This window comes from Drosophila elegans, unplaced genomic scaffold, assembly GCF_018152505.1.
Source record: "Drosophila elegans isolate 14027-0461.03 unplaced genomic scaffold, ASM1815250v1 contig_476, whole genome shotgun sequence".
Taxonomy (NCBI): Eukaryota; Metazoa; Arthropoda; class Insecta; order Diptera; family Drosophilidae; genus Drosophila; species Drosophila elegans.
Window position 1 is genome coordinate 2,327,750 of NW_024545863.1, and position 24,289 is coordinate 2,352,038.

At 46.3% G+C, this 24,289-nt stretch overlaps 7 protein-coding genes across 10 annotated transcripts; 3 read left to right on the forward strand and 4 right to left on the reverse strand.

The window, feature by feature from the left end:
• Nucleotides 1-1,961: 1,961 nt before the first annotated feature.
• On the reverse strand, nucleotides 1,962-14,199 carry LOC108148776 (vacuolar protein sorting-associated protein 13B). 2 transcript variants are annotated; one of them, XM_017275985.2, is made up of 14 exons: nucleotides 12,722-14,199; nucleotides 11,316-12,669; nucleotides 10,534-11,255; nucleotides 10,277-10,475; nucleotides 9,602-10,218; nucleotides 7,728-9,544; nucleotides 7,506-7,662; nucleotides 7,227-7,448; nucleotides 6,134-7,167; nucleotides 5,713-6,072; nucleotides 4,898-5,656; nucleotides 4,357-4,841; nucleotides 2,360-4,302; nucleotides 1,962-2,303 (listed from the first exon to the last, which is right to left on the reverse strand). In XM_017275985.2, exons 1-14 carry the CDS (start codon nucleotides 14,006-14,008, stop codon nucleotides 2,088-2,090), a joined length of 11,172 nt encoding a protein of 3,723 aa, XP_017131474.1. In that variant the 5' UTR covers nucleotides 14,009-14,199; the 3' UTR covers nucleotides 1,962-2,087. The 2 variants fall into 2 exon arrangements, with proteins under 2 accessions (XP_017131474.1, XP_017131475.1); XM_017275986.2 differs by lacking the exons at nucleotides 1,962-2,303; nucleotides 2,360-4,302; nucleotides 4,357-4,841; ... (7 more) ...; nucleotides 10,277-10,475; nucleotides 10,534-11,255 and having other exon boundaries at nucleotides 12,231-12,323; nucleotides 12,382-12,669.
• An 84-nt stretch (nucleotides 14,200-14,283) lies between these two features.
• LOC108148777 (translation initiation factor eIF-2B subunit alpha) lies at nucleotides 14,284-15,603 on the forward strand. The gene is made up of 6 exons (XM_017275987.2): nucleotides 14,284-14,392; nucleotides 14,452-14,553; nucleotides 14,616-14,827; nucleotides 14,891-15,045; nucleotides 15,103-15,373; nucleotides 15,431-15,603. Exons 1-6 carry the CDS (start codon nucleotides 14,359-14,361, stop codon nucleotides 15,575-15,577), a joined length of 921 nt encoding a protein of 306 aa, XP_017131476.1. The 5' UTR covers nucleotides 14,284-14,358; the 3' UTR covers nucleotides 15,578-15,603.
• LOC108148779 lies at nucleotides 15,594-16,319 on the reverse strand. The gene is made up of 2 exons (XM_017275990.2): nucleotides 16,173-16,319; nucleotides 15,594-15,960 (listed from the first exon to the last, which is right to left on the reverse strand). Exons 1-2 carry the CDS (start codon nucleotides 16,317-16,319, stop codon nucleotides 15,724-15,726), a joined length of 384 nt encoding a protein of 127 aa, XP_017131479.1. The 3' UTR covers nucleotides 15,594-15,723.
• Nucleotides 16,320-16,329: 10 nt separating this feature from the next.
• Nucleotides 16,330-16,942, reverse strand: LOC108148778. Its single transcript, XM_017275989.2, has 2 exons — nucleotides 16,664-16,942; nucleotides 16,330-16,610 (listed from the first exon to the last, which is right to left on the reverse strand). The coding sequence occupies exons 1-2, from the start codon at nucleotides 16,866-16,868 to the stop codon at nucleotides 16,330-16,332; spliced, it is 486 nt and encodes a 161-aa protein (XP_017131478.1). The 5' UTR covers nucleotides 16,869-16,942.
• A 411-nt stretch (nucleotides 16,943-17,353) lies between these two features.
• LOC108148963 (conserved oligomeric Golgi complex subunit 7) lies at nucleotides 17,354-19,858 on the forward strand. Its single transcript, XM_017276300.2, has 4 exons — nucleotides 17,354-17,555; nucleotides 17,617-17,910; nucleotides 17,966-18,649; nucleotides 18,706-19,858. Exons 1-4 carry the CDS (start codon nucleotides 17,397-17,399, stop codon nucleotides 19,795-19,797), a joined length of 2,229 nt encoding a protein of 742 aa, XP_017131789.1. The 5' UTR covers nucleotides 17,354-17,396; the 3' UTR covers nucleotides 19,798-19,858.
• Nucleotides 19,859-20,012: 154 nt separating this feature from the next.
• On the forward strand, nucleotides 20,013-21,709 carry LOC108148694 (mannosyl-oligosaccharide alpha-1,2-mannosidase IA). Its single transcript, XM_017275841.2, has one exon. It carries the CDS (start codon nucleotides 20,107-20,109, stop codon nucleotides 21,697-21,699), a length of 1,593 nt encoding a protein of 530 aa, XP_017131330.1. The 5' UTR covers nucleotides 20,013-20,106; the 3' UTR covers nucleotides 21,700-21,709.
• Nucleotides 21,710-22,035: 326 nt separating this feature from the next.
• LOC108148698 lies at nucleotides 22,036-23,804 on the reverse strand. 3 transcript variants are annotated; one of them, XM_017275846.2, is made up of 3 exons: nucleotides 23,721-23,804; nucleotides 22,692-22,956; nucleotides 22,036-22,616 (listed from the first exon to the last, which is right to left on the reverse strand). In XM_017275846.2, the coding sequence occupies exons 2-3, from the start codon at nucleotides 22,816-22,818 to the stop codon at nucleotides 22,204-22,206; spliced, it is 540 nt and encodes a 179-aa protein (XP_017131335.1). In that variant the 5' UTR covers nucleotides 22,819-22,956; nucleotides 23,721-23,804; the 3' UTR covers nucleotides 22,036-22,203. The 3 variants fall into 3 exon arrangements, with proteins under 3 accessions (XP_017131335.1, XP_017131336.1, XP_017131337.1); XM_017275847.2 differs by having other exon boundaries at nucleotides 23,568-23,798; XM_017275848.2 differs by having other exon boundaries at nucleotides 23,564-23,798.
• Between the last annotated feature and the right edge of the window lie 485 nt (nucleotides 23,805-24,289).

Here is a 24,289-nt window from a genome sequence, read left to right on the forward strand (position 1 = left end):
TTATTATTATTTTATTTTTTTTTGTCAAATCCCACAATAGAATGTTTTTAAATCACCAGAAGATTGTTTTCACAATATTTGCATTAGCGAAAGTCATACGATTTCCTACTATGACCAGATATACTTGCTTTTCTGTTTCCATATATTTATATTTCTTGAAAAGGTTTTAAGTATGGCCTCTTTTGATGGCAACAGGAACCTGCTAAAGGGTTTCCAGGCCATAGGCGTCAGTGGGAGAACTCAATCGGGGGGACAAGTTTTCTTTACACATATGGATCCCAAAAAGTTATTTTAACTTGATTGGCATATAATAAACATATAAGTGAGTATAGAAAAGTTGACAAATAAATAACAGAGAAATATACAAATAAGTCCTTGTCATTACGATTCTCAAAAGTTCAATATGGGCTTAAAAAAAGCATATCCGTAATGTTCTCAGTTTTGCAGCTTATTTTAATTAGGTATTGGGCTCCCTTTCTAATGGTGTATTAAAGTTTTTAAGTGTGTTCAAAATGGAAGGGCATAACATTTTTATATTAGTTTTAAGCCGAGCAATGTGGTGTTTAAACTTCCGTTTGATGACCACTAACTATTGACTTATCTTAATGGCACAAACTTACTTTGCTCCCCCCTTTCTAAGCCCGTGCTTCCAAGGCCACGAACAAAACAAAATGGAAGTAGACGCCGTCATAATGCATTGCTTGATGGCCTTGTTGCCGCCGCTGCACATGTGCGTATGCGTTATATTCAGGAAAGTTAGTTCAAAAGCCTTTTAAATGCAGGTCGTTAGCAGGGGCTCAATCGAATCCAGATGGGTTATATTGGTCAGGGCTCATTAACGAAGATCATCAGATGCCCAAATGGAGGAAAAACATTCCCCAAGAAGTCGTAGCCCAGTTTTCAGAGCAAATCACAAGCAACGACCACACAACACAACACACAACACATGATGCTAATGTGTGTCTGTCGCATAAATATGCGAGCTCAGACAAAAGGCGGAAGCGGACACAATAGGCTCAACTTTAGGGCGAGGAACAGTAGAGTCGTTAAATGCCCACCTTTTATAAACATAAAACAATAGACGTACATTTGGCCCACGGAAACGGTGTGCAAATCTGTGCTGGTAGGGCATGAGCCCTTCCCCCCCCGAGGCACGTCAAACACATAAAGAAGGCCAACTGGGATCCGGGGGCCCCAATAAGCGACTTCCACGGGCCAACTTGCGGATGCGGTGAGCCGACCACCGACTACCAACCAAACATAATTGAATCTTTTGGTCGCGCACTGGCGCACACACAAGGCAAAATCCAGGCATCCAACCAGGAAGGATTGCGAGCACACACAGAGAAATATCAACATGTCCTTCATGTCGACATCACATAAAAATGTATCAAATATGTATAAAATATAAAATAGTTAAAGATTTTGAACCTTTTTACTGTTCTGACATTTCTATGAAATACTTATGTATATTAATGCGGAATAATTTAAAAATGGTTTTGACATCTTTAAATATAACAATGGTATATCTTACAACTATAATTTGCTTTACCATATCAAATCAATCAATATGAAACTTAATAGGTATGCTTTTTTTTTAGTGCCTCAACGACTAAGAAAATTATATTTAACTCGAAAAACAAGAAGCACTTTGGTTCGACGGTTTTGTGGGCGACAGGTTAATTTTGTACAAGTTTCTTCCAATTCCAAGGGCTTTGCCTTAGCTGGATTTATCTGGCCCTTATTAAAATGCACCCGTGTTCTAGCTGCAAGTTTAAAGTTTAGTCCTTGGCTGGTCTCGGCGGCTTTAGCTAAAACCAATTGTATTAAATTGGACTTTTTGTGTAGAAGCGCAACACAAAGTACGACCAAATCAAGGCCAACAATTCAGCAAATGCTTCTTACTAAAACTTATTAACTTAACTACAACTGCATTCTAATAAAATTATTTTTAAAATGTCTCATACTTTTTAAATTTTTATTGCAAAAATGTAACAAAAAATGTCTTTTGATTTTTGGTATAAAATACAAAGGATTCTAGGAATACTTTAGACTACACCGACAAACACAAAGATGCAGGCTTACTATCAATGCTGTATCCGACCTATGACCTTTAGGTAGTGGATCAGGTGTTCACCTATATTGGGTTTAATATAGAAGATGCACTGCGATTGCCGCTGGATTCGATCGTCGACATCCTGTTCCTGCAGCTGGAGCAGATCATTCAGCGAATCGTTGGCTATGCTCTGAAGTCGCGATGCATTCAGGAACTTCATTATGCGCTCATTGGTATAGTTCAGTTGCTAAAAATAAAATGGGTTACAATTGAAATACAAGTAAACACTAATAAAATACTCACTCCCTCAAGATCATTGCTTCGCTCGGATTTGAGGCTCAAGTAGAGTTTTGAGGGATCTTCGCGATCCGCCACGGCATCCACCTTGGAAACGGGGGAAGCGAAGGCCAGTTCCTCGCTGTCCGATTGTAAGATGGCCAATACTGACGAAGTTAGGAATACCAAAGCTGGACGTAATTGCGTGCCGACCAACAGGGTGATTTCACAAAAGAACAGCATCTGGTCGCGGCTCAACTCCTCGGGCAGATAACTCCAAATGCGATGGGAACTGCCGTGCAGGGCCACGTTGCGCATGAAACTGGGCTCCACCTGTTGAGGCATGGCATTGAAGCCCACCGTGTGGAGGACTCCTTGGCCCGTTAGAGCTAGCATTTCAGCAGCTCCACTGATGGGTTTCGTGAAGGCTCCAACAATGCCCTTGGTCAGCCCGGCGATGACTCCAACCGAACTGCGTGCCTCCAGTGTGTGATGGGCCAATCCTCCGACGGCGCCGAGTAAACTAATACCCAGGCCAGTCAGACCCTGTGTCAGCCCATCGGCGAATCCCTGGGGTCTGGCCCTACGTCTGGCCTCGGTCAGTTCGATGTGCTCTGCGTCCAGGGTCAGCCTGTCCAGATTCCGGGCCACGGAACCGGCCAATTTGGTCACTGAATTCACGGTTCCTGCAGTCACGTTGCGCAGCAGAGAGGCAGACCCTTGGGTCACGCCCACCAGGAAGCCCCAAGGTCCACGGAAGAGACCCTGGACGGGCATGGAGACAAAGTCCCGAAGACCAGTGCTGAACGAGCGGGCCAGCCCACTGGGGCTGCCCAAAATCTCTAGGGATCCAACGACCCAGCCGGCTCCGAAGATGGCCCCACTGAGATAGTGCAGACCCAGAGATTGTCCGAAGCGGAGGGGAACGGTAAGGATTTGCTGGCGCTCATAGCGGGAGAAGGAGAGGGGAGAGTGATCTAGGGCTATGTAGAGCCTCGAGGAAGTGTGGACGGATAGCAGTAGACTCAGCGGCTCCACCGTAAAACTATTCAGACGCAAGGGTTCCGATATGTACAATGACTGGGCCACAACTTGGTCGGGTAGAAGGGTCGCTCCGACAGGCAGCAGGATTTGATCCTGTTCCACAGGCGGACTATACACACAATGGGACGGTTCGCACTCCACCAGTGCTTCCAGCAGCTGATTCAGGTAGGCATCTTCGATGTAGACCCGAAAAGGGGGAATCTGGCACCGCACATTCTGCAGCTGCATTTCATCTTGGTAGAATACAAATGTGAATAGAGAGACGGGAGTTCGCTGAGCTTGCTGCCGGTACACAGAGTCCAAATCGTAGACCTGCGGCAGACTGCAGTTGCGCTTGTACAGCTTCTCTGCACAGAGCAGCACCGGAAAATCGTACTTTCCACTGGAGTACAACTGGTTGTCCACCTGGAGATTTGGCAACTGCAAGCGCAGTTCCCGCTGCTCGTCGTCGTCGTCGTAGATTATCACCGTGTCATCGGCGTAGATATTACACACTTCCGTCTTCAGAAAGTCATTTTCTCGGCTATCCGTCTGCAGGCTGAACACAAAACTCTTGATGAACACTTTGATCCTCGTCTGCCGTTTGGTCTCGCACTCCTCGCTAAAGTGGGCGCAGGCAACCATATCCGGCAAAGGCTCCTTAGGTGTGGTCGAATCTTGTGTCAACTTTTCATCGGATTCCAGAAGTTTCTGCTCCTCCGATGGCATCAAACTCTTCTCTGGCTTTGTCAGGCGTGATCGCAAGTCTTTTACCGAAAACTCCAGCTGCTGAGCTATATAGTAGATGTTCAGACGAATAGCACGATGCTTGTCACAGACAACGACCTTCACATCGCCGTGGTTTGGAACATGCAGGAATTTTTGCCAGGACTTGTCAGTGCGAACGGGTTTCGACCAGGCAATTTTGTTCTTCGCACAGGGCTTATCTGAAAACCAAACTTTAAAGTATCTTCAATATAAAAGGTTGGAGAACTTCTCACCTTTATATACCGCCAAGGATAGATTGCACATTGTAAACTCCACATCCGGAAAGTTGGCGTACATCTGCGGAGGGGTGTAATAGCATTTGCTGTGGGGCAGCACCAACTGGTTCCACTCGAAGTGTCTTCCCACGAACTCGGAATTTGTGCAGGACACATTGCTATTCTCCGATGCACTTGTTTGGGCCACAATAAACTTGACATTCGTGTTGTTACTAATGACAATCGCAGGCGCCGTGTCCCAAAATACGTTTAAGTAGTGCACATTGTCCTTCTCAACTAGGGTGATCATCAACGGAATGGATTCGTGTCCCGCTTGCAAGCTGAAACAGCGTCTGGTAAAGGGTATGGACAAGGGAATTGGTATGGAAATCTCCCGATTACCACCCACGCTAAAGCAAACAAAATACACGAATGCCGTATCACAGTTGTGCTTGGCCTTATGCACATTAAGATCGTAGAAAACGTCCATCGCGGTACCAATGCTGCAAGAACAAAGGAAATTAATTAAAATAGTTTGTACAGCGTTAAAGAAACCTACCAGTTCTTGGTCGAATCCGCTGATAAAAGACTACGGGCTGTTTTGGAAATGGTATAAGCCTCTACTTCTTCCCGTGTCGAAGTCTCCTTGTGATCCATGGCCAAAGGTAGGACATTCAGAGCTACATCCGTAAAGTTGGCCAGCACGAATTTGGATCGCAATTTGAACAGACGACGTCCATCGGCTTCCTTTCGGTATTCCAGTACCAGACGCAGCACCTCTTCCCTTTCCACAATTACTATATCCACAAATGAATTGCATCGCAGAGACATTGATCGTCCGGCGTTTTGAACCGTTTTTTGCGAAAAATCTTCCAAAGAAATCGGAGCTGAGGAGATCCAGCCTTGCTCGAAGGTCACATCAATTCTGAATGCACTCCTGAGTTTGGGCATCATTTCCAAACTGTTCGCTTTGATCTCAAATCGCGCCTGCTCATGGATCGTAAAAATGCTTACGTCCAAGCCGGTTCCGTTGATGAACATGCCCCAGGCGGCTACCTCCAGTCCCAAGGTGCAGGAGAACTCTCTTGTGGCCTTGGTCCGGTATTTTACATCAAAGGAGTTCTGAAAAGCCAACTGCCGGCACACGCGCAGTTCTTCCTCATCATTCAGTGGCCACTTGCGCTGCGCAGACTTGCCCAGCTTATACAGGGTATTTTCAATGGTCCAGACATTGGGATCGTAGTGAAAGAACTTGTGCCAGTCCATTGTCCTTAGCATTAGTGTATATTCATCTTTGGAAGAGCCTCGTAAGGCACCCCTAGAAAAGCATATAACATTAAAATTGGTTCGATGAAGACTGTTCTATGGACTTACGGAAATGTGAAGCCAACTGTGTGCTCTGTGGCATGAGTGGTCGCAGTGTTTAGAGCCCATCTGCCGCCCTTGGCGTCAATAGTGGAGCTCTCTCCGGTTGTATTTTCATTCGCCTGAATCTCACAACTCAGCATATTGCATATCTCAAAGATGGGCCAAATGCAGATCAGTATCTTCTGGGGCTGAAAGTCGCCATCCGGGTTTTCCATCACAATGTCCTCGCGCAAGATCCGAACCCAAACGCTGATGAATTGCTGCGCTGATTGCGTGGGCACCTTGACCAGCCAAGGCAAATTGTTATTGGTTTTCAGAGGGATATCACCAGTGCGCCCCCTTCCAAGTCCAGCGCTTAGCTTTAGCCTATGAAATTACATTACGTTATTGGGATTTTAAACTAAATTCATTCAATTATCCAACATACCGCATATTGATGTCTGCATTACGCTTTACATTTTGGTAGTACGATGATCTTTCTTTAGACAACAGGAGATGTTCCGGCGCATTGTTGTCGTCGTAGCTTTTATCCTCCTCCCGAAACTCTGTGATCATATTGAAAGGTACCATGCTAATCAGTTCTATTTGTCCCTTGACGAGAATATAAATCTGAGTGGCGGAAAGTTTGCCCAGCTTGAGAGTAATACAGAATTCTCCCACGCGCAGGTGATAAACCTTCTGGTCGTCCTCGAACTTCAGGGCTATGTGCACCGAATCACTCGTCTCAACCAGACGGGTCTCAGGATTCGTGATGAAGAACGTAAGTTCTTGCTTGTGATGACAGCTTCGGAAGTGATAGAGCTGCATTTCGCCAGGGGCCACAGAGACTTTCTCAACTGTGCCGGTTTGACCGAAGCTTATGGGTGCCTGTATCCGGTTAACTATAACGCATTTGGGCATTAGGGCGTGTCGCATCTCCCTCTGCTGCAAAACCTCCTGCCAGTGGTGTTTGGAACTCAGCAATGTGTGAATCACATAGGGTCCGCAGTTGAGCCGAAGCTTGTCCACCAGGAAATTGGCCTGCACCGAAGAGCGCGGGCAATCGGTCAGTCTTACATAGCTTGTGAATTTCATTGGCTCCACGATATCCAGCATATTTAGGAAGCCATAGTCCAAGCACTTTACCCGAGTGCGCAGTTCGGTCTGCAAACTAAAATCCTTCCGGGAATAAATAGTCGAGTGCATTTGCAGGTCCTCCACATGCAGTGTGAGAAAAGTTTGGCTGATGTTACTGGTCTGCTTGAGGTTGTACTTCTTAAGCTGTTGTGGCAGCTCTCCAGAGCTCTCCGGCTGGTTCAGGAAGTTCAGCTCGATGTCCTGGCAGCAGAGCAACAACTGCAGCTTGGGCACTCTTTCCGCCCGGAATACTGTGTCGATGCGCATACAACCCACCAGAACTTTGGGATGCAATATGAAATCGTTATTTTCATCCACTTTAAAGTCCGCTTGGATGTACTCGATCTAAAAGTTTAATTTAACATTAGGCCATTAATTATTTTATCTGGGAATGGAAAACCCACCGATAGATCTTCATCCTCACTTCCCTCAAAGCAAGCCCCATTCACAGAGATCAGCGATTGCAGTATAACCACCCTCCAGATAGTGGCACATATAGGACGATCTGGGGGCGTCAGTTGTTTGGTGGAGGTCTCCGAAAGCAGGAAATCGCAGTAATGCAGGAATGTTTCATGGGTCTCGCTGAAGTACTCCATGCGACACCTGATATGTATGGGGCTGCTTACCTTTTTCGTTCGAGAAAGCATTAGTAAATTGAACAAATCTTATGTACATGCACTTACTGCCATGGGCACTGGATAGATGAGTATGCTGGTCATTTGGCGCGGTTGCGGATATCGCCAGCATATGATGCCATAGTTTTTCTTGATGATTTGCACCTGGTAGGGCATTGGCAGTACGGACTCCGAGTTAAGATACACAAACTGAAAGGCGCCCGCTCTTGAATATAAAATACACTGATCAGTAAAGTGCATAAACTGCATAAACCCTGTTAGAATCCTCACCTGAGGTCATCCTGGTAGAACTCCGCATTCGACTTCAGGGGGCGTTTTAGCCGCTCTATGGACTCGTTTGATGGCGTGCACTTGATCAGGTCGCAGGGTGAGACCTCTTCGGGGGTGCCCAAAACGGGACGGCGGTGCAGAAACTGCTGCCACTCCTGATCAGCGTATTCGCGTATCCGGTTCATTCCATCACGGGCCTTTTGCAATTGCAGTATGCTAAGAACACCCGCATCGATGTGCAGGAAATTGAGCTTGAGTGTGGCATTGATCAGCAGCTCATCGCACCATGGCTCACTAACCAAATCTGCCGACAAACGCATCAGCAAAGGATGCAGCAGCATCTTTCCGCCGGACTGCACATACACGGATCCCAGAGTGGATCTAATGACGGCCTTCTGAGGACGAGTGCTGAACTTGATGCGAGTGCTGAGATCGAGGCAAACGAAACTGCATTTGTAGGTCCGCACCTCATCGTAGAACTTTATAGTGATGCGATCACAGGATAAGTGCAACCGATCCGCATTGTAGCAGTTCGACTTCATCTGGTGGAGTTGAGATCCTTCGGGTACAGGGCGCTGGCTGCGCACGGCAAAGCAGGGAGTCTCGTGGAGAACGGAGTACACACGGATGACATCGCTGGCCAGATGCTTGATGCTAGCCTCACACATTCTCAGCAGAATGGGTTTACGTAATTCCACATCGACTTCCTTTTGATTGAGACGATCGTACTGGGTCTTGATCGTGAGCAAAGGAGGAGGAATTCCAGAGCTGCCAAGTTGACCAGGAAGTGTGTCAAAAACGGACTCGTTAAATTGTTCCAAATCCTCTTTTCCTTCCGAATCGGCAGTGGCTACGCCTATGTTAACATTAAAAATCGAGGCTTGGGTTACCGAAGCCTTTAGATTCTGGGTGGACATAAAGCTGGGCTGGGATATAGTCACCAAAAAAAGTGGTTTCATGACCGGTCTTTCCAGCTCCTCTAGGGCCAACACATCGTAGATCCTTAGCACGAATGTTCCAGCCACAAAGGATACGCTCTGGGGATAACTCAAGCCACTCGATTGGCGATTTCCTTTCACCCGGCTGCCCAAGTGAATTCCGGAATCGCTTTGGCACGATCCGTAAAATATATCACTGCTGGCTCTTGCATCCACAAAACTTGAATTTAGATTCGGGTAATTTTGCTTGGCATTTGGCAGCTGTTTAGAAGGTTTTTGTCCAGTTTTAAGTGGTTTCGTATCCGGTAAAAAATACACCGAGTTGTCTGCGCTGTTGAATGTGGACACTTCGCCAAGTGTTTTGTGTGATCTCGTTTTGGGCATCGCTGCATTATTCACACAGACCTGATCGATTATACAATTAAGCCGCTGTAAACGTACTATAATGCAGCTGATCAAGCTGATTTGGTGAGTGTTCAGAGAAGCCACAAAATCGGTTGCGCAATTATACTCCACACTTTGTCCACAGACTAGAAATCGATCGTAGCTTATGGCCGGTGCATAAATCATTATGAAGTCGAAGTCCTTAAATATCTCCATGTGATCCAGTTCGGTGGATTGACTTTGGTTGTTCCACTCGAAGGCGGGGTTGTCATGTTTGCTGGCCAAGCTCTTTTCAATGCGGTACTTCTGGGTTTGTTTCCAGTTTCCGGTGGATAATGATAGCTTTCTTACACTCAGCTCATACTGACGATCTTCTACCAGAGCTCCCGGGGTATTAAGCATGTTCAGCTCTGCGGCTTTTTGGTAGATATCTGGGCGCACGAGCTGCCGAACTAGCGGATTTTCCAGACTAGGAGTTAGTTGTATGCTCTCAATCTGTAAAATACATACTTATTAGTTTTGTAAAGTGCATATAAATGGCTGATAGCTTACCCTTAATAGTAACACACTGCAACTCTTCCTGTTTGTGGACAATGGAAGGTACACATAGATGCCCTTGCTGTTTAAATGCACCATTGGCAGGTCTCGAACCGTTGTTACCTGGCTGGCAACAGGTGAACAGGCCGTGCTTGCTGGCTGCTTTGAGTCAGAACTTCCCATAATTTCAAGGACCTCGCAAATTGGAACCATAAACGCAGTTATTTGGTCCAAGTCCAGCACCATTTCGATCGGCTGCACTTCGATCAGGACCTCAGAGATGGTGTGCTGCTTGTTATGCGGGTTTCTCGCCCCAATTTTCGCATAGAGATCTTGAAGGCTCACTGTCGTTATCACCACACTGATCAATGGCAAGTTCGTGCTATCGCCCAGCATTTTGATGTGAAAGTCTTCTATCTTTTCCCATTCATGCTTTTTCTCATAATAGTTGAGCCCAAAGTTTTCGATTTTGGTGGTAATCTTGGTAAAGTCATTTTGCCTATCAATATTCAGGAGTAGATCCTCCAGAATCAAAACGATTTTACTGTGCTGGGAGTCGTTGGAGTTTTCCATTTCAAAACATATTCTGGGAATAGTCCATTGGCAGAAGAATAGAATCGTACTATTGGGAGCTTAGGGAATTGAATATATTGTAAAATAAATTTAATACTTCTGTGTGTTTTTTCTTACCACTTTTTACTTGAGGTGCTTCAAAGTTGGGATCCAGCTCCAAGAACTCTTTTATCACCGGGTAGGTTTGTGCACTGCCAGTGTAAACTTCCAGTCTAGGAGCTGTTTTTGCTACCTGCCACTTAGATGGAGGTTCGTCAGGGCAAAGCGAGCTCTTCATCTTGGAAATAATCATGCAGTGTTCATGCAATAATTTCACCTTGAAAAATTGTAATTTTAATAATTTGTTAATCCAAATATTCGGAAAGAGTTCTTACCCGCTGGGCAAATATATTGATCTCCGACATATCCACATGCACATTTATGGAGTAGGTGTTTTGTTCGGCCTTCTTCTCTTGGTCAGATTTTCCCTCGACTTTTCTCGTCTCGCTTTTTTCGGATGTCTTGTGAGACAGGGCTAAAGTTATTGTAGTCCTTACTGGTGCCACAATCATCTCGGTGACACTTGCTCTGCGGTAGCACACATTGAATTCGCTTAGGTCGAAGACCCAGTTAAATAACTCTGCTTTGCTGGCCACCGAAACTACAGCTCGGATGTTTCCACGCTGAACGGCCTCGCTGTTGCCCGATTTTACTTTTACGTGTGGCAGCCGAATAGAGGTATACTCCACATCCGTCTCGGCAGGCGTTTTTCTCATCATTACTTCACACACGTCAATCTTGGCCTGGGCGATTTCAACCAGCACCACCATGTTGGTAAGTCGCTTGACTAGATCCATAGAATCGAAGGTACTTGGCTGCGGTTTACTGATGACGGGTATACTAACAGGCTCTGCCTGGGTGTGCCTCTCATCCCTTTCCGAACTCAGATGCACTGTCTCCTCGGGAACAGAGATCTTTCGACTTGCGTTCCTGCTGATTCGACGAGGCTGAAGATCATTCAAGGCCATTGCTGAGGCAGACATTGTGGAATAATTCGATACTGATTGTGTTACAGGTGGTTCCGACTGCAAAACAGACTCTGAATCCGTTTCTACTTCTGCAAATAAAGGTAAATAGTTGTAATTAGGTAATATGATAAGGCTGACAAGCTACAAACCCTTCTCTTTTGCTTTTTGCTTGACACTGTGATCCGAAAAGTTGAGAAACTGCAGTAAGTAGATGTCCGTAGTGATGCGGAATGGGTCCAGCCAAAGGCACAACACTGTTCCCGGCATCTTTTCCTGCTTTGTATTGGCCTCCTCCAGAGGAAGCTGTAGCTGCACCTCCAGCCACTTGTTGTTTGCATTCTTGGAAGTGGATAGAATCACATTCCGGGCATTCATCTTGGTGTGGACGGCATCGGTTTGGATACCTTGAAGAGAGCCCACGGCAGCCAAATGCGTGTGATACTTGTGGTAACTCAAGCTTAGTTTGGTGCCCAAGCTCTGCAGCTTGATGACATCCGAATGGGCGTTGGCATGGGCCACAATGTGGGCCAGATCGCAGAGCTCTGAGCCGTTAAAGCTTGTGATTAAGGGGATTAAGCGCTTGGTCAGTATAAGCTCCCGCTTAGAGAACTCTAAAGTTATGATCTCCGATTTGATTTCTGCCGTCTCTAGGGCAGCTTCATTTTGGCGCCAGAGTTGAGGTGCAAGCAGGCGGTTCCAGTTCACCTGCATGCGTGGAATGTTTAAAAGCCTGGCCCTGTCACCGTCCGGAGTGGTATTCAGGATCATCAGCGTTAAGTTTTTCACATTAAAGTTATAGCAGTTGTAGCAGGCATTGACCACCTCCCGGGGTTTCTCCTCAAGATGGCTAATCAGTTGAACCAGACGAAGCGGGTTCACTGGGCCACACATTGTGCCCTCGACTAGGGAAATCTTCAGCTGAAGATATGGCAACAGGGATTGCTTCACCGTGGTCGTCAGTTGGTGGTGATTCATCGCAGAAGCCGCCTCCTGCTGCTGACGGGGATACAACTGAAGCACTAAGTTACGGAGTTCGATTTTGTAGTTGCAGGTGGGCACCAGCCCCATCAGATACTCCAAATCCGGTATGGTCATATCGGCATTCTTGTTCTCCTGCTCGGGGACACTGCCTGTTCCGGCCTCATTATTCACCGATTCTGAATGATATCCCGGGTAATCGTAAGGACGGATTAAATCGCTAATTACATTTTTAACCTGCACAAAGGACTGCGAAAAGTGGAAGGTGATTCCGGCGGACAGTAAGCGATACTGGATCCGAAGTCCTAGGTCCCTGAGCTGGCCATCCGCCGCGGGATGGCTGCTTGGCTTCGGCACCCGGTACTCGATTATGTCGAATGCCAGCACAGGGCTGCGGAACAGCATGTACTCATCCGTGTTCCTGGCCACGTAGTCCTCGTAGTTGTAGCTGCACCAGGAGCGATCGGCGAACATGTAGTTCTCGTCGAACAGACTCTTGTCGATGAATGAGCGCTCATCTGAAAACTGTGGAAATTCGGATAAGTACTAAGCGCCGATAAATCCAAGTTATACTTACTTCCTGGGTATGGATCAGGTTACGGTCAACGGGATCCTCGCTTCGGTAAACGCCCAACGGTTCCATGCAAATGCTGGAGAGGCCGGCCTTGACATTGGCCCAGTCGCACTCCTTCAACTGAGTCCGTTCGTAATAGAGTCCGCCCAAACTGATCCGCAGGATTGGCGTATACCGTATTCGCTTGATGCCGCCCATGCTCTGATCGGTGAAGTACTCCGAGTTCTTAAACTGGAAATTCAGCTCCTCGGCGTAAATGCCCATATCGAAGGCGTGGCCAGTAGGAGCGTCGCAGGAGGAAGAAGCCGCCTCATTGTCGAAACTGGGCAGCAGGTTCCAGGCCCACCAAAACATGCTCTGACCAGCGGGCTCCGCACTCTGCTCTCCGTCGTTTCCCTCGGCCACTGCCTCCTGGTCTTCCGGATTCTGAGGATCCTCCTCCAGTTCGGTTGGCTTCAGTTCGAGCAGCATTTTGACCAATCGCATCACCATGGGGAATTGCAGAGATGACACATTTATGTCCAGAGCCTTGGTAAAGACTCCGATGCGTGTGGTGCTCGTGGTGCTCACCGTATTGGCGTTGTATTTGCGGAGCACTCGGCACTCCAGGGTGCAACGATAGAGCACCGGCTCCTGGCACACCTCAATCCGGCCGGCGGTATTCCGCTTGTCCAGGCAGATGGTCAGATCGGAGACCTGCAGCAGCTTGCGCATGACCACGGACACCGGATGAATGTCCACCATGGTGGGCTTCCAGTCCTCACCGGCCGAACTAAAGTTCAGGGTCTGCACATTCATGGAGACCACAATGTCGTCCTCCACGTACTTCAAGATGATGTTGTGGCACTGCAGGCTGATGTTGTTTATGATCTTGTTGACCACACTAGAGGAGCTGCCCGCTGCGGGACTCTTGGGCTGCTGATCCGGCTGCTCCACCGACTCCCGCTTGGATTTCCGGCGCTGCTCCCGCTGAAAGGAGGCCCGGCGCTGCTTGCTCTCGCTGTCCGGCAACTTGGCCACGAACTCAATGGTGTTTATGACGATCTTCACCGGCTCGGACATGAGCTTTGTCCACGGCACCTGGATGCTCAGCTCGTGGATGTGCCCAGAGACCAGTTCCACCGGCAGATTGAGCTCCTCCTCGAGCACCTCCAGGCGCAGGTCCAGATTCTGGAAACTGACCTCGCCCTCCCACAGCGAAACCTGGGCATCCTCATCGCGAAAGTTTTTCACGTACTTGGCCACGTAGCTCAGAAGAATTGGAGTGATGTAGGACTCCAGTTTGAACATGGTGTGGCGATCCGCAGGCTCTGGCCTCGATTCCCGTGCTCTGCTGTCTGCTGACTCAAATGGAACTCTTCATTTACTGCGTCGCCGGCGATTTACTTGAATTTACATGCTGTGGATTTTGTTACGATTGTGGGCCGAATATATTTAACAAAACAAATATCGGCATAAAATTTTTGATTGTTTACGTTTCAGCCCCGGCACGCAGTGTTGGAAGGCGAGCGGCAATGTCAGTGTGCAAAGGTGCTGCAACATAAAAATCGCAACGTGTAGTTGGGTCTTCAAGTAACCAAAAACAGCTGTTTATTTTGTTGACGTCTAACGTGCAGCAGATTCTTAGCAATTTCATCAAAATGCCGCAAATTACGGAAAATGGACAGGATTTTGGTGAGCTTAATATATAGTAAAACCTTTGCTATATGCTCATTATCAAATTTCACTCTCAGATGTGGTCAAATACTTTCTGCAACTACTGGAGGAGGACAAGGATCTGTCCTCAGGCATTGCGGCCATCAGGACACTGCTCATGATCCTGGAAAAGAAACAGTGTATGTGGGCTGGGAATTCCTATTGGGTAATTTGTGCTTAACCTATCCTCTGCATCCACCAGTTGGCACCATTCATATTCTGCACACAACCATGAGGGAAGCGGTGGCCGCCATGCGAAATACGGATCTGTCCATTGCAGCCATTGTTTCCGCCGGAGAGCTCTTCTGCCGGTTCATCACCCTCAGTCTGGACGACAAGGACATGGAGGAGTGCCGCAAGATTATGTTGAATCGCGGCAAAATCTTTCTCACCAAGCTGCTCAACTCGCGGCAGGTTGGCATAAAAAACAAAGTCCCTGCATAATTTATCAACTTTTGTTTTATATATCTACTTAAGGTTATTGCCCAGCAGGCCCAGAGGTTCATCACGGATGGCTGCCGCATACTGACACACTCCAGATCTCGAGTTGTCCTCAAGGCTTTAATAACAGCCTCCCAGAACAAGAAGTCCTTTCACGTCTACGTGACGCAGGGAGGCACAGGAAACTCTGGGTATATTTTGGTTATTTTTCTTAGCAAGTTTCAATTATAAATATGACATATTTCTAGAGAGGAGATGGTTAAGGACCTACATGCCGCTGGTATAGACTGCACTCTGATCCTGGACTCCGCCACTGGCTATGTAATGGAGTCTGTGGACTTTGTGATGGTGGGCGCTGAAGCTGTGGTGGAAAGTGGCGGCATTATCAACCGAATCGGCACCTACACCATGGGTTTGTGTGCCCGTGAGATGAAAAAACCTTTCTACGTCCTGGCTGAGAGCTTCAAGTTCAGTCGTCTATATCCACTTAATCAGCGGGATTTACCAAATGAATATAAAGTAGGTTACCACACACATTAAATTTAACACAAGTTAAGGGCTTCTATTTCCTTGTAGTACTCCCGCAAACACCTGAACGATGTGAGCAAAGTGCACCCACTGGTCGACTATACGCCTCCTGCCTACATAACGCTGCTCTTCACCGATCTGGGAAGATTAACGCCCTCCGCCGTGAGCGACGAATTAATCAAACTCTACATGTAATTGGACAATAAAGAAATTGCACTTAACTACGATTGTTTAATTATGACTGCATGAAATGGATAAATAGGGCTCCGATATTACTGAGAATATGTACATAAAATAAAGCTAGTTACTCCCGCTTACGGCTAAAATTTATAGATTGTGGGTTAGAACTGCATCTCCCGCGAATAATTTGCGTCGACTTCGTCTTCTGACCCCCAAGGATCGTAAATGTCCAAGCTGTAGTGGGACGTTTCGCTGTTGTTGCCATCATCGTTGGTGTACTCGCTGTTGTACTCCTCATCCGTGTAGCTATCACTGCCGCTCTCGTCGTCAGTTCCGTGGTCGTGCCCACCGAACTGATCGTTGAGGCCATCCTCCGCATCCTCCAGATCACTGGCGTTCTGCAAAAAATAATGTTTTATTTAATTCACAAAATATTTATCAATAATCAGGACACACCAACTTTGACTAACGATTTAATAAGACATTTAATTTGAAAACCTTTTAAAATGAATTCTACCAACAGACATAACACAAATTGCTAACAAATTTGTAGACATATGGCAGAAAAAGGTTTTTAAGTTCAAATTTCATGGATGACAGCAACACTCACAAACTGCCCGGACTGAATGTTGATCTCGATCTGCAGGCGGATGTCCATAACGAGAAATACAGTGGTGACCAGGACGGGAATAGTGAGGCGACTCTTCCAGGCGAGATCCGTGAGGAACATGAAGACCTTGCCGAACGTGGAGTCCATTGTGATTTGGTTAGTGTTCAGCCGGTGGCTGATCCTCCTCTTCCTCCGCCGTTTGCTGCAGTGCGTCGTGGTTTACTATGCACACAGTTTCACCAACGTTCACGGCCTGAACGGGCAGCAGGTGCCGGTGGAGTCGCCCACTCTCGATGGGGGCGTCTAGCTCGAGGAACTGCTCGAATATGGAAATGGGCACTCCCTCGGAGGAGAGTAATCCCCGCATGCAATCCTCCCGCTTGTCGCGCAGGTTATCTAGCAGTTTGTTGCCCTTTTGCACCCGGGCCAGCTTCCGTTCTGAAATGTACGTTATTTAATAGGTGATTTCAGTTTCCTAGTCCTTGTCCCACCTAGTAACTTCAGATAGTCGCTGGAATCCGGCAGCGGCTCATGTCCTTCGTTAATTTTTGCGTCCTTTTCGGCGTTGCCCTCTTTGCCTGTGGGCGGTGGCGTGAAGTTATCCTCAAAACTATCGCTGTTCTCCGCGGAATCCGTGCTCCCTTGCTCAATTGTTGTGTTACTCAAGTGCCAAGGATCGGCATTGCCAAGTGACATGTTTTACAAACTAAATAAACGTACATTAATTCCAAAAACTGCTACGGAAAATATTCTTTTTCAGTGTGCCCACCTTGATTGGCTTTGAAAATACCATAGCGCATCGCTTAGTGTCAGAGTGAGATATCCGCACCACATCCGCAATGATTAACTTTCAGGGGTCGTTTGTTATATTAATATAAATTTAGCATACAATATATATATTTTTACTTAGTTAGCGATATCAAGACAGATCCGTAAAAGTTTAATCTATTTCGCAGGTCCTTTGGAATAATAATGAATTTTTCGACGTATAATTACCGTTTTATTTAGTATTGTTTCATTGTTTAAAATTTAAATGCATAAACGGTACACTAAAAAATCCGCACTAAAAAATAATTCTGAGAGTAGAACACAATTTCCTCCGCGAGTTTATAAGTATCCGCATCCGTATTTTCACATTCGCTGCGGAACTATATCTGAGTCTTCAAACACTGCGGCATATTTTCCTTCCGTGGAACGGTCACACTGTCTACAATCAACGTCACCATGGATGTTTCGGCTCTTTCGGGACCCAATTTTAGTCCTGCGGAGTGGATAAACGCCAACTACAAGAAGTTTGTGGAGGAGAATGGACGGGATGACAGCGACGCCGCCTCGGCCTTCATCCGGAGCTACGTGGCCAAGCTGCAGCTGTACATATTCAACGTACGTGGGCGCGTCATCTTTTACCAGCGGTGTTTTCTATACAAATATCCTCAACTTCCAGGTAAACAATGCTGTGGAGGAGTCCAGCCGGCAAGTGGTGGCCAGCATGCCAAGGATCGCCAAGGAATCGGCTGCACTGCAAGGGGAGGTGCGCGGATTGCAGGAGAAGATGAGTGCCATGCGTTTGGAAGTGGCAGCGGTGCAAAGTGAAACCGGCGAGTGCATGGCCACCTTGGAGCGGCTGAACACCAAAAGCCAGAAGCTTCAGGTGGCCAAGGAGTCGCTGCAGGAGTCGGATGGCTGGGGAAACCTCCTGGCCGAACTGGAGGATGGTTTCGAGCGCAATGATCTTAAGGTGTGAAGTACCAAAACATACAAACAGAATCCTTAAGTTCATAATTACTTTCCAGGGAGTTTGCGAAAAGTTGATCGCCCTTCAAAAATCTCTGCACGCCCAGGAACAACTGCCAGGACATGCAGAACGCCAGACCCAAGTGGAGGACTTCAAGAATCGCCTGGAGGCTCTGGCCTCGCCCAGTGTGGTCCAGTGCTTTGCCGAGGGCAACTCCGAGCAAGCCCAGTACTATGTCCAGATCTTCACCAGCATTCAGCGGCTGCCACAATTGCAGCAATATTATCGAGCTGTCCAAAAAAACTTCTGGCAGCAGCAGTGGAAGCAAACTTTGGAGTTGCAGGGCACGGAATCCCAGCCGCAACAGCAGCAGTTTCTCACTCTTTACTACGATCAGCTGCTGGAGCACTGCCAACGCCAGGTCAAGTGGTGCTTCAATCTCTTCGGAGAGGACTCTTCGCAGCCATTTTTGGTGATTGCCGAACTTCTGCCGGCTCTGCAACCCACCCGGGATGCCCATATCCTGCAGCTTTTAAAGACTTCCAATGAACGATTGGAGATGCTGGCCTTGTTCGCCCAGGTTAACCACAGTTTCGTGCTGCATTTGAACTCTTTGCTGGAGCAGTCCCACATTACATTGTCCGAGGAGTTGCATCGCATCCTGGGCGAGGCTATTTTCGAGTATTTCCATAAGTTTATTCAACAATATCCGCGATTGGAGGAGACCCAACTATCAACGCAGGTAAGCCATCGTTTATCTTATTGTTAAACTTGCTAATTAATTATAATACCCAATAGGTTGATCGTCTGACTTCCAACCAGGCTACTCCCAGCGATGGTGTTCGTCATCTGGAGGAGAGTACCCGAAAACTTTACGAGTGGTTGAAAGAGGCCTGCGAACGTTGTGCCTCTATAACCAGTGATCTAGCTCTGTGCAAACTTATTACTCTACTGAACGGCATCTTCAAGCGGCAGCTGGAGAACTTTGGACGCATCCAGCGACAGATTGGACTCAGTCTGGGATCCAGCAGCTATGCGGCTCAGAGTGAAAACTGGTCTCTGTTGCAGTACACCATGTCGCAGTTACAATGCCTGGCCGACTTTCAAGTTCAGCTGCACCAATTCGAACAGGATTTGCACACACGCATGGTCATCTTGTCCAACAAGCTGACTAAGCCATCCAACCGTGGGCCCATAACCATATTTCAGACCTGCGATCATGCAGCACGCACCCAGCTGTTGAACAGCATAGCTGACTATCAGCAAAAGAAGTCGGAAGCCACCGATAGCCTTGGTATCTTTCCGCAGATTTATGCCACGTTAAAGGGTCACTTCGCCGATACACATGACATAACTCTTAATATATTACTGCAACCCATTGAGACGCACTTGGCACACATTCGTCCGCCTGTGCAGGATCACGCCGCGTCGGGTATTGACATGCCCTCGTTCAGCTTTGCTCCGCAGGAGAGCATCACACAGATTGGTCAGTACCTGCTCACCTTGCCCCAGCACCTGGAACCTTTGCTGCTGTCGCCTTCCACTTTGCTGAAGCAGGCCCTGGAGGTGTGCAACATTAAGTATACGCAAGCCATTCCCTGTGCCGACGTCCTCTTGTCTCTCGTCGTGGAGCAGTGCTGCGTTTTGTACCAGGCGCAGATTCTACAAATTAAGTCGCTACCCGCCGCTTCGGCCACTCAGCTTGGTGTAGATATTGAGTACCTCTCCAACGTTCTCGAGGAACTCGGCTTGTCCATCAACCTGCAGCTGTCGCAAATCCTCACGCTACTGAAGGCTGCTCCAGATCAGTACCTGACCCTCAGCAGTGGATGCGAGCCGCGTCTGGTGACGGCCATTCGGCAAATGCGCAATATTATATCTACACAGTAGATGTTTAACAGATCTTGTTAATATTCGAGCTAAAATATTTAAAAAGTATTTATATAAACCAGCTTAAAAGTGTTTCTTGTCTTAAAAACTGACAATATTGTTTAAATAATATAGTAATTTTGTTTCCTAGAGGTACAAATGCAGTCTGTAGAGTACTGTAGCTTAAAGTGCAGGGTGGAACAAAAGGGAACTCAAATGTTTAAACAAGTGTCCAGAAGAAAAGTCCAGTAGTTCGGGTCAGCTTAATTAGTTTCTCAAATGTCGATCTCACTTTACTCAAAACGCAACACAGTCTAACTTAGTTTCAAAATGTATTTCTTTTATTTCGCTATTAGACGAGCGCATTATAAATGGTATACGGCAAACACGACATCAAGAATCCGTATTGTTGCTACCGGGATTTTTACAATCGGCGTAATACTTTTCACCTTAATTCAGTGCAGTGCATTATTAAGGCAGTCTCAGGAAAATAAAGCGGTAAAAGATATATTCATAAAAGCTGAAGATCCAGATGATGGAAATCCTGCCAAGATGCGACTTAAGATCAAGGAGATGATGCTGCACGCCTGGCGAAATTACGCCCGCGTCGTGTGGGGCACTAACGAATTCCGTCCGATTTCGCGTAGGGTCCATGTGGGCAGTGATTTCGGAACGTATAAACTCGGTGCTACTATAGTGGAAAGCTTGGACACGCTGCATGTAATGGGCCTGATGAAAGAAGTAAAGCGGTCACGGGATTGGATCGAAAAGTCATTCAGTTTGGATCGTGTCGACGAAGCGTTGTCCGTTTTTGAACTAACGTCCAGACTGCTGGCACCCATGCTAACACTCTACTCCCTCACTGGTGATCTCCTTTACAAGGACAAGGCTGTCCATATTGCAGATAAGATCCTACCTGCCTTCGACACTGCCACTGGAATTCCCAGAAGACTCGTTGTTCCAAAGGAGGGCAGCACCCTCACTAGGTATCTCGATGACGTGTCTCGTGTTTCGGAATTCGGAGCTCTCCACTTGGAGTTCTTCTACCTCAGCGAAATCACTGGCTCTTCAGTTTACAAGGATCGGGTGGAGGGAGTTCGGCAGATGTTGGCCACTGTTGACAAACCCAATGGCCTCTATCCCAATGCCTTTTGCACAAAATATGGAAAATGGGAAAACCACAACTGCTCAATGAACCGATTTTATGATTGCCTGCTAAAGTCATATATGCAATCGGGTAAAGCTGATCATCAGAGTGCAGATTTATTCAAAGATGCTCTGCTGGCTGTAGCGCAAAATTTGGTTGTCATAAGTCCCGAGGACATAACTTATGTGTCGGATATGAGAAATGGTATTTTGACCCATCGGATGAAACAGTCAGATTGTTTTGCTGGTGCCCTATTTGTCCTGGGAGCAGCACAAACACTAATGAAGCACTGGGAGAAGTATGCCGAGATGGGAGTTGGCATAGTGGATACGTGCCACGATAGGTTTTGGGAATCAACTACCCGTTTGGGTCCGGAAGCCTTTGCCTTCACGGAAGAAGCCCAGAACGAAATAGAGCCCCTTCAGAGGAACTTCTATATGCTACGGCCGGAAGTGGTCGAGAGCTACTTGGTGCTCTGGCGACTAACCCATGATCCCAAGTATCGCATTTGGGGCCGAGAGGTCGTGATGGCTGTAGAGCAATACTGCCGCACACCGAATGGATTTACTGGTATTATGGATGTTAATAACCGATCGGTGGAACCGGATGATGTGCAAAGGACCTTCTTCTTGGGCGCTACTCTTAAATATTTATTTCTGCTATTCTCCGATGATGATGTTATTTCGCTGGAAGAGTGGGTTTTCAACAGTGCTGGACATTTCCTACCCATTAAAGGTGCAAATTCAAAGTATCGTCCATATAACTCAACAAATTAAATTACAGTCATTAAATATACCACACCATTAATTTAAATATTTTGTCTAAACTAGTAAATTTGAAATTTTGTTTTTTTGAATAACACAATTAGGGTATATGTACTCCCTAGAAAGGATTTTCTGTTTTCAACTTACATTTATAACTTTTAAATGCATTCTGCACAACTGAACGATTGAAAAAATTATTAATATTTGTTTTAAACATATTTATATGATACCATAAGTATATCGCCATTAAACTACAATTATCGGCTGATGACAGTAAATAAAACCTGAAATATTAAATTTGAAATCATTTTTTTTTTTAGTAAAATATAACTAGGGTTGTACCAGAAATTGATTTCCTGTATTCAACATATATTTACAACTTTTGATTTAAATGCAGACATGTATAAAAAAGTTTATTTCTAATTAGCTGGGAACACACACACATTGAGCACACCTAAAAGCACATACATAAGTAATGAATTTCGTAAACTGGTCCCAGAAGTCCGGGTCTGCAGCTTAGAGCTGGCTGTTGGCCAGGTGGTTGTCGATGACCACCTGAATGATCCGCATGCAGTGGCGCTGCCTGGCCGCCGTATTGTCGATTAGCTGCTCGGTGAACTGGCTGGCCGCTATGTTCGTGTTGGGCGGTATGTCCTGGGTGCAGGATATGTACTTGTTGAAGATCTCCGTGTTCAGCGAGGTGGCCAGGTACCGTTCGCTCTCGTCCTGCTGCTGAAGCTTGTCGAGCACCTGGGCGGACTTCAGCAGCTGTCCCTTGGCCTTCTGATATGTTTGCAGCTCCTGCAGGCTGGCATACTCCGCGCTGTTCAGCCTCACGGATCTGTCGTCCTCCGCACCCTTAACTACGCCCTTTGTCATCTGACGTATGTGGTACTTGCGCTCGGACACGAAATTGCCCAGCAAGTATCCTGCCAAATTGGGACGCACAAGTGGGACTCGTTAGTGAATGTCCTTTGATTTGCTGCCTGCTTGAGGATGCTCACCCGTTATCAGCATGAAGAAGGCAATCGTTAGGACCAGGGAAGCACAAGTGCGTTTTGAGACGTATTCACGGAACTCGCGGGAGCTGTTAGCCCGCACTGCCGTCTCGTAGCTAAGTACCTGGTGCATCCTGTCGATCCTTTTGGGGATAATTGCTTGGGGTCACGCTATTTCGCCTAATCACTTCTAGACAATTGGATATCTCTTTTAATGCTGGGCTGGAACATTTTCATGTTTTTCTATTGTACTTTTGGTGGTATGATGGGGCTGAAATTATGGCATTGCTGTTAGTAACCGACAGTAAAAATTTATAAGAATATCCAAAATCAAATTTTATGTTCTTACCGAAAACTAGCCGACAAAAGAGTCTTTTTAAACTTATTTATTTTATTTAAACCTTAATAAAATTGTATGGAAAAAAAGTTATGTACTATATCAAAAACAGAAAGCAACTATTTTTTTTTATTTGTACTCCAATTTTGCAAGAAAATTAATAAAGTGTGATTTTTGTAATTTTATTAAAGGCAAATTCCCTTCAAACAGTCGTATACAATTTTTAAAACTGTAATATACTGTTCTGAAGTGTTTTATTTTGGCCTAAAAATATATAAATTATAGTATGATTCTATTAACAATTAAAAAAAAATAATCGAAAGACTTTATTGTTCCATTTTGTAATAAATGAATGCTTCCGCAATCAAGCCGCCAAGTCATTGCTCCCGAAGAATAAAATTCGCATGATGATGTCGATGATTTGCCAAGAGCGTGACTTAATCGCCCCACCTTAAAGGTAATCAAGCACCCAGTTGTTATGGGCATCGAACACGTAAAGCCAACAAAATACTTTAAAACGCTTTTGCGAACATTCACTCACTCACTTAGTCGTCTAAAGGTAAAATGTATCCGCTTTTGTACTTTCAGGATATTGTGCACATGCACTTAATTAATTACTGCCTGCACTTTTTGTTTTGCACTATCAGTAGGAAACAATTTGTACGAGCGAATGTTTTATCCAAATAGCCCGCGCTTACTTATAATTAAATTATTGGTTGTCCGTGTGTTCGTGGCGTCCTGTCGCGTTATCCTTGCGAAGGGGTCCTTATGGTTAAACGCCGAGTCGGGAACTGACTCATGCTTCGTTGGGGGGTCGCCTTTAATAGCTCTCCGAACTGTGGTGAGTTTCCTGCCCGGAGATGTTGCACATTTGTGGATGTACGACGGTCAAGTAGAAGCACGGAGAATGCAAGCATAAACATTCCCAATGGATTTATAATGAGCGGACAGGTCCACATCCACCCACTCCGCTTGTGGCTTTCCTCAGAACTTATATTGGATTTCACACAGTCGCCTCACTTTAAAGAAAACTGCTCCGGAACTTAACCGAAAGTGGACTTCCCCTTTTAATTGCCATAATCGTATTTTCTTTTCAGTTTCCCTATTTCCTGTCTTACTTCAAGGATATCACATGACCCTCGATGACAATTTCTATGGCGGAGGGCTTAAGTGGCTTTGAAGTTGTCCCCTTTCAGCCAAGTTTGTATAGTTGTCATTGTCGTTTGCAATTTATTTGAATAGCTGTGACACATATTATAATAAAAAC

Excerpts from the sequence above, each read along its gene's own strand:
- LOC108148776 (XM_017275985.2), bottom strand. The coding sequence starts at position 14,008 with ATGTTCAAACTGGAGTCCTACATCACTCCAATTCTTCTGAGCTACGTG. Across the intron at positions 6,073-6,133 it reads AATGCAGACATCAATATGCG|GCTAAAGCTAAGCGCTGGAC; the intron begins GTATGTTGGATA and ends GTAATTTCATAG. Across the intron at positions 2,304-2,359 it reads GAAGCAATGATCTTGAGGGA|CAACTGAACTATACCAATGA; the intron begins GTGAGTATTTTA and ends TTTTATTTTTAG.
- LOC108148777 (XM_017275987.2), top strand. The coding sequence starts at position 14,359 with ATGCCGCAAATTACGGAAAATGGACAGGATTTTG. Across the intron at positions 14,554-14,615 it reads GATCCTGGAAAAGAAACAGT|TTGGCACCATTCATATTCTG; the intron begins GTATGTGGGCTG and ends TGCATCCACCAG. Across the intron at positions 15,374-15,430 it reads ATTTACCAAATGAATATAAA|TACTCCCGCAAACACCTGAA; the intron begins GTAGGTTACCAC and ends ATTTCCTTGTAG.
- LOC108148698 (XM_017275846.2), bottom strand. The coding sequence starts at position 22,818 with ATGCACCAGGTACTTAGCTACGAGACGGCAGTGCGGGCTAACAGCTCC. Across the intron at positions 22,617-22,691 it reads CTTCTTCATGCTGATAACGG|GATACTTGCTGGGCAATTTC; the intron begins GTGAGCATCCTC and ends CCAATTTGGCAG.
- LOC108148778 (XM_017275989.2), bottom strand. The coding sequence starts at position 16,868 with ATGTCACTTGGCAATGCCGATCCTTGGCACTTGAGTAACACAACAATT. Across the intron at positions 16,611-16,663 it reads CGACTATCTGAAGTTACTAG|AACGGAAGCTGGCCCGGGTG; the intron begins GTGGGACAAGGA and ends CGTACATTTCAG.
- LOC108148779 (XM_017275990.2), bottom strand. The coding sequence starts at position 16,319 with ATGGACTCCACGTTCGGCAAGGTCTTCATGTTCCTCACGGATCTCGCC. Across the intron at positions 15,961-16,172 it reads ACATTCAGTCCGGGCAGTTT|AACGCCAGTGATCTGGAGGA; the intron begins GTGAGTGTTGCT and ends TATTTTTTGCAG.
- LOC108148963 (XM_017276300.2), top strand. The coding sequence starts at position 17,397 with ATGGATGTTTCGGCTCTTTCGGGACCCAATTTTAGTCCTGCGGAGTGG. Across the intron at positions 17,911-17,965 it reads TCGAGCGCAATGATCTTAAG|GGAGTTTGCGAAAAGTTGAT; the intron begins GTGTGAAGTACC and ends ATTACTTTCCAG. Across the intron at positions 18,650-18,705 it reads AGACCCAACTATCAACGCAG|GTTGATCGTCTGACTTCCAA; the intron begins GTAAGCCATCGT and ends AATACCCAATAG.
- LOC108148694 (XM_017275841.2), top strand. The coding sequence starts at position 20,107 with ATGTATTTCTTTTATTTCGCTATTAGACGAGCGCATTATAAATGGTAT.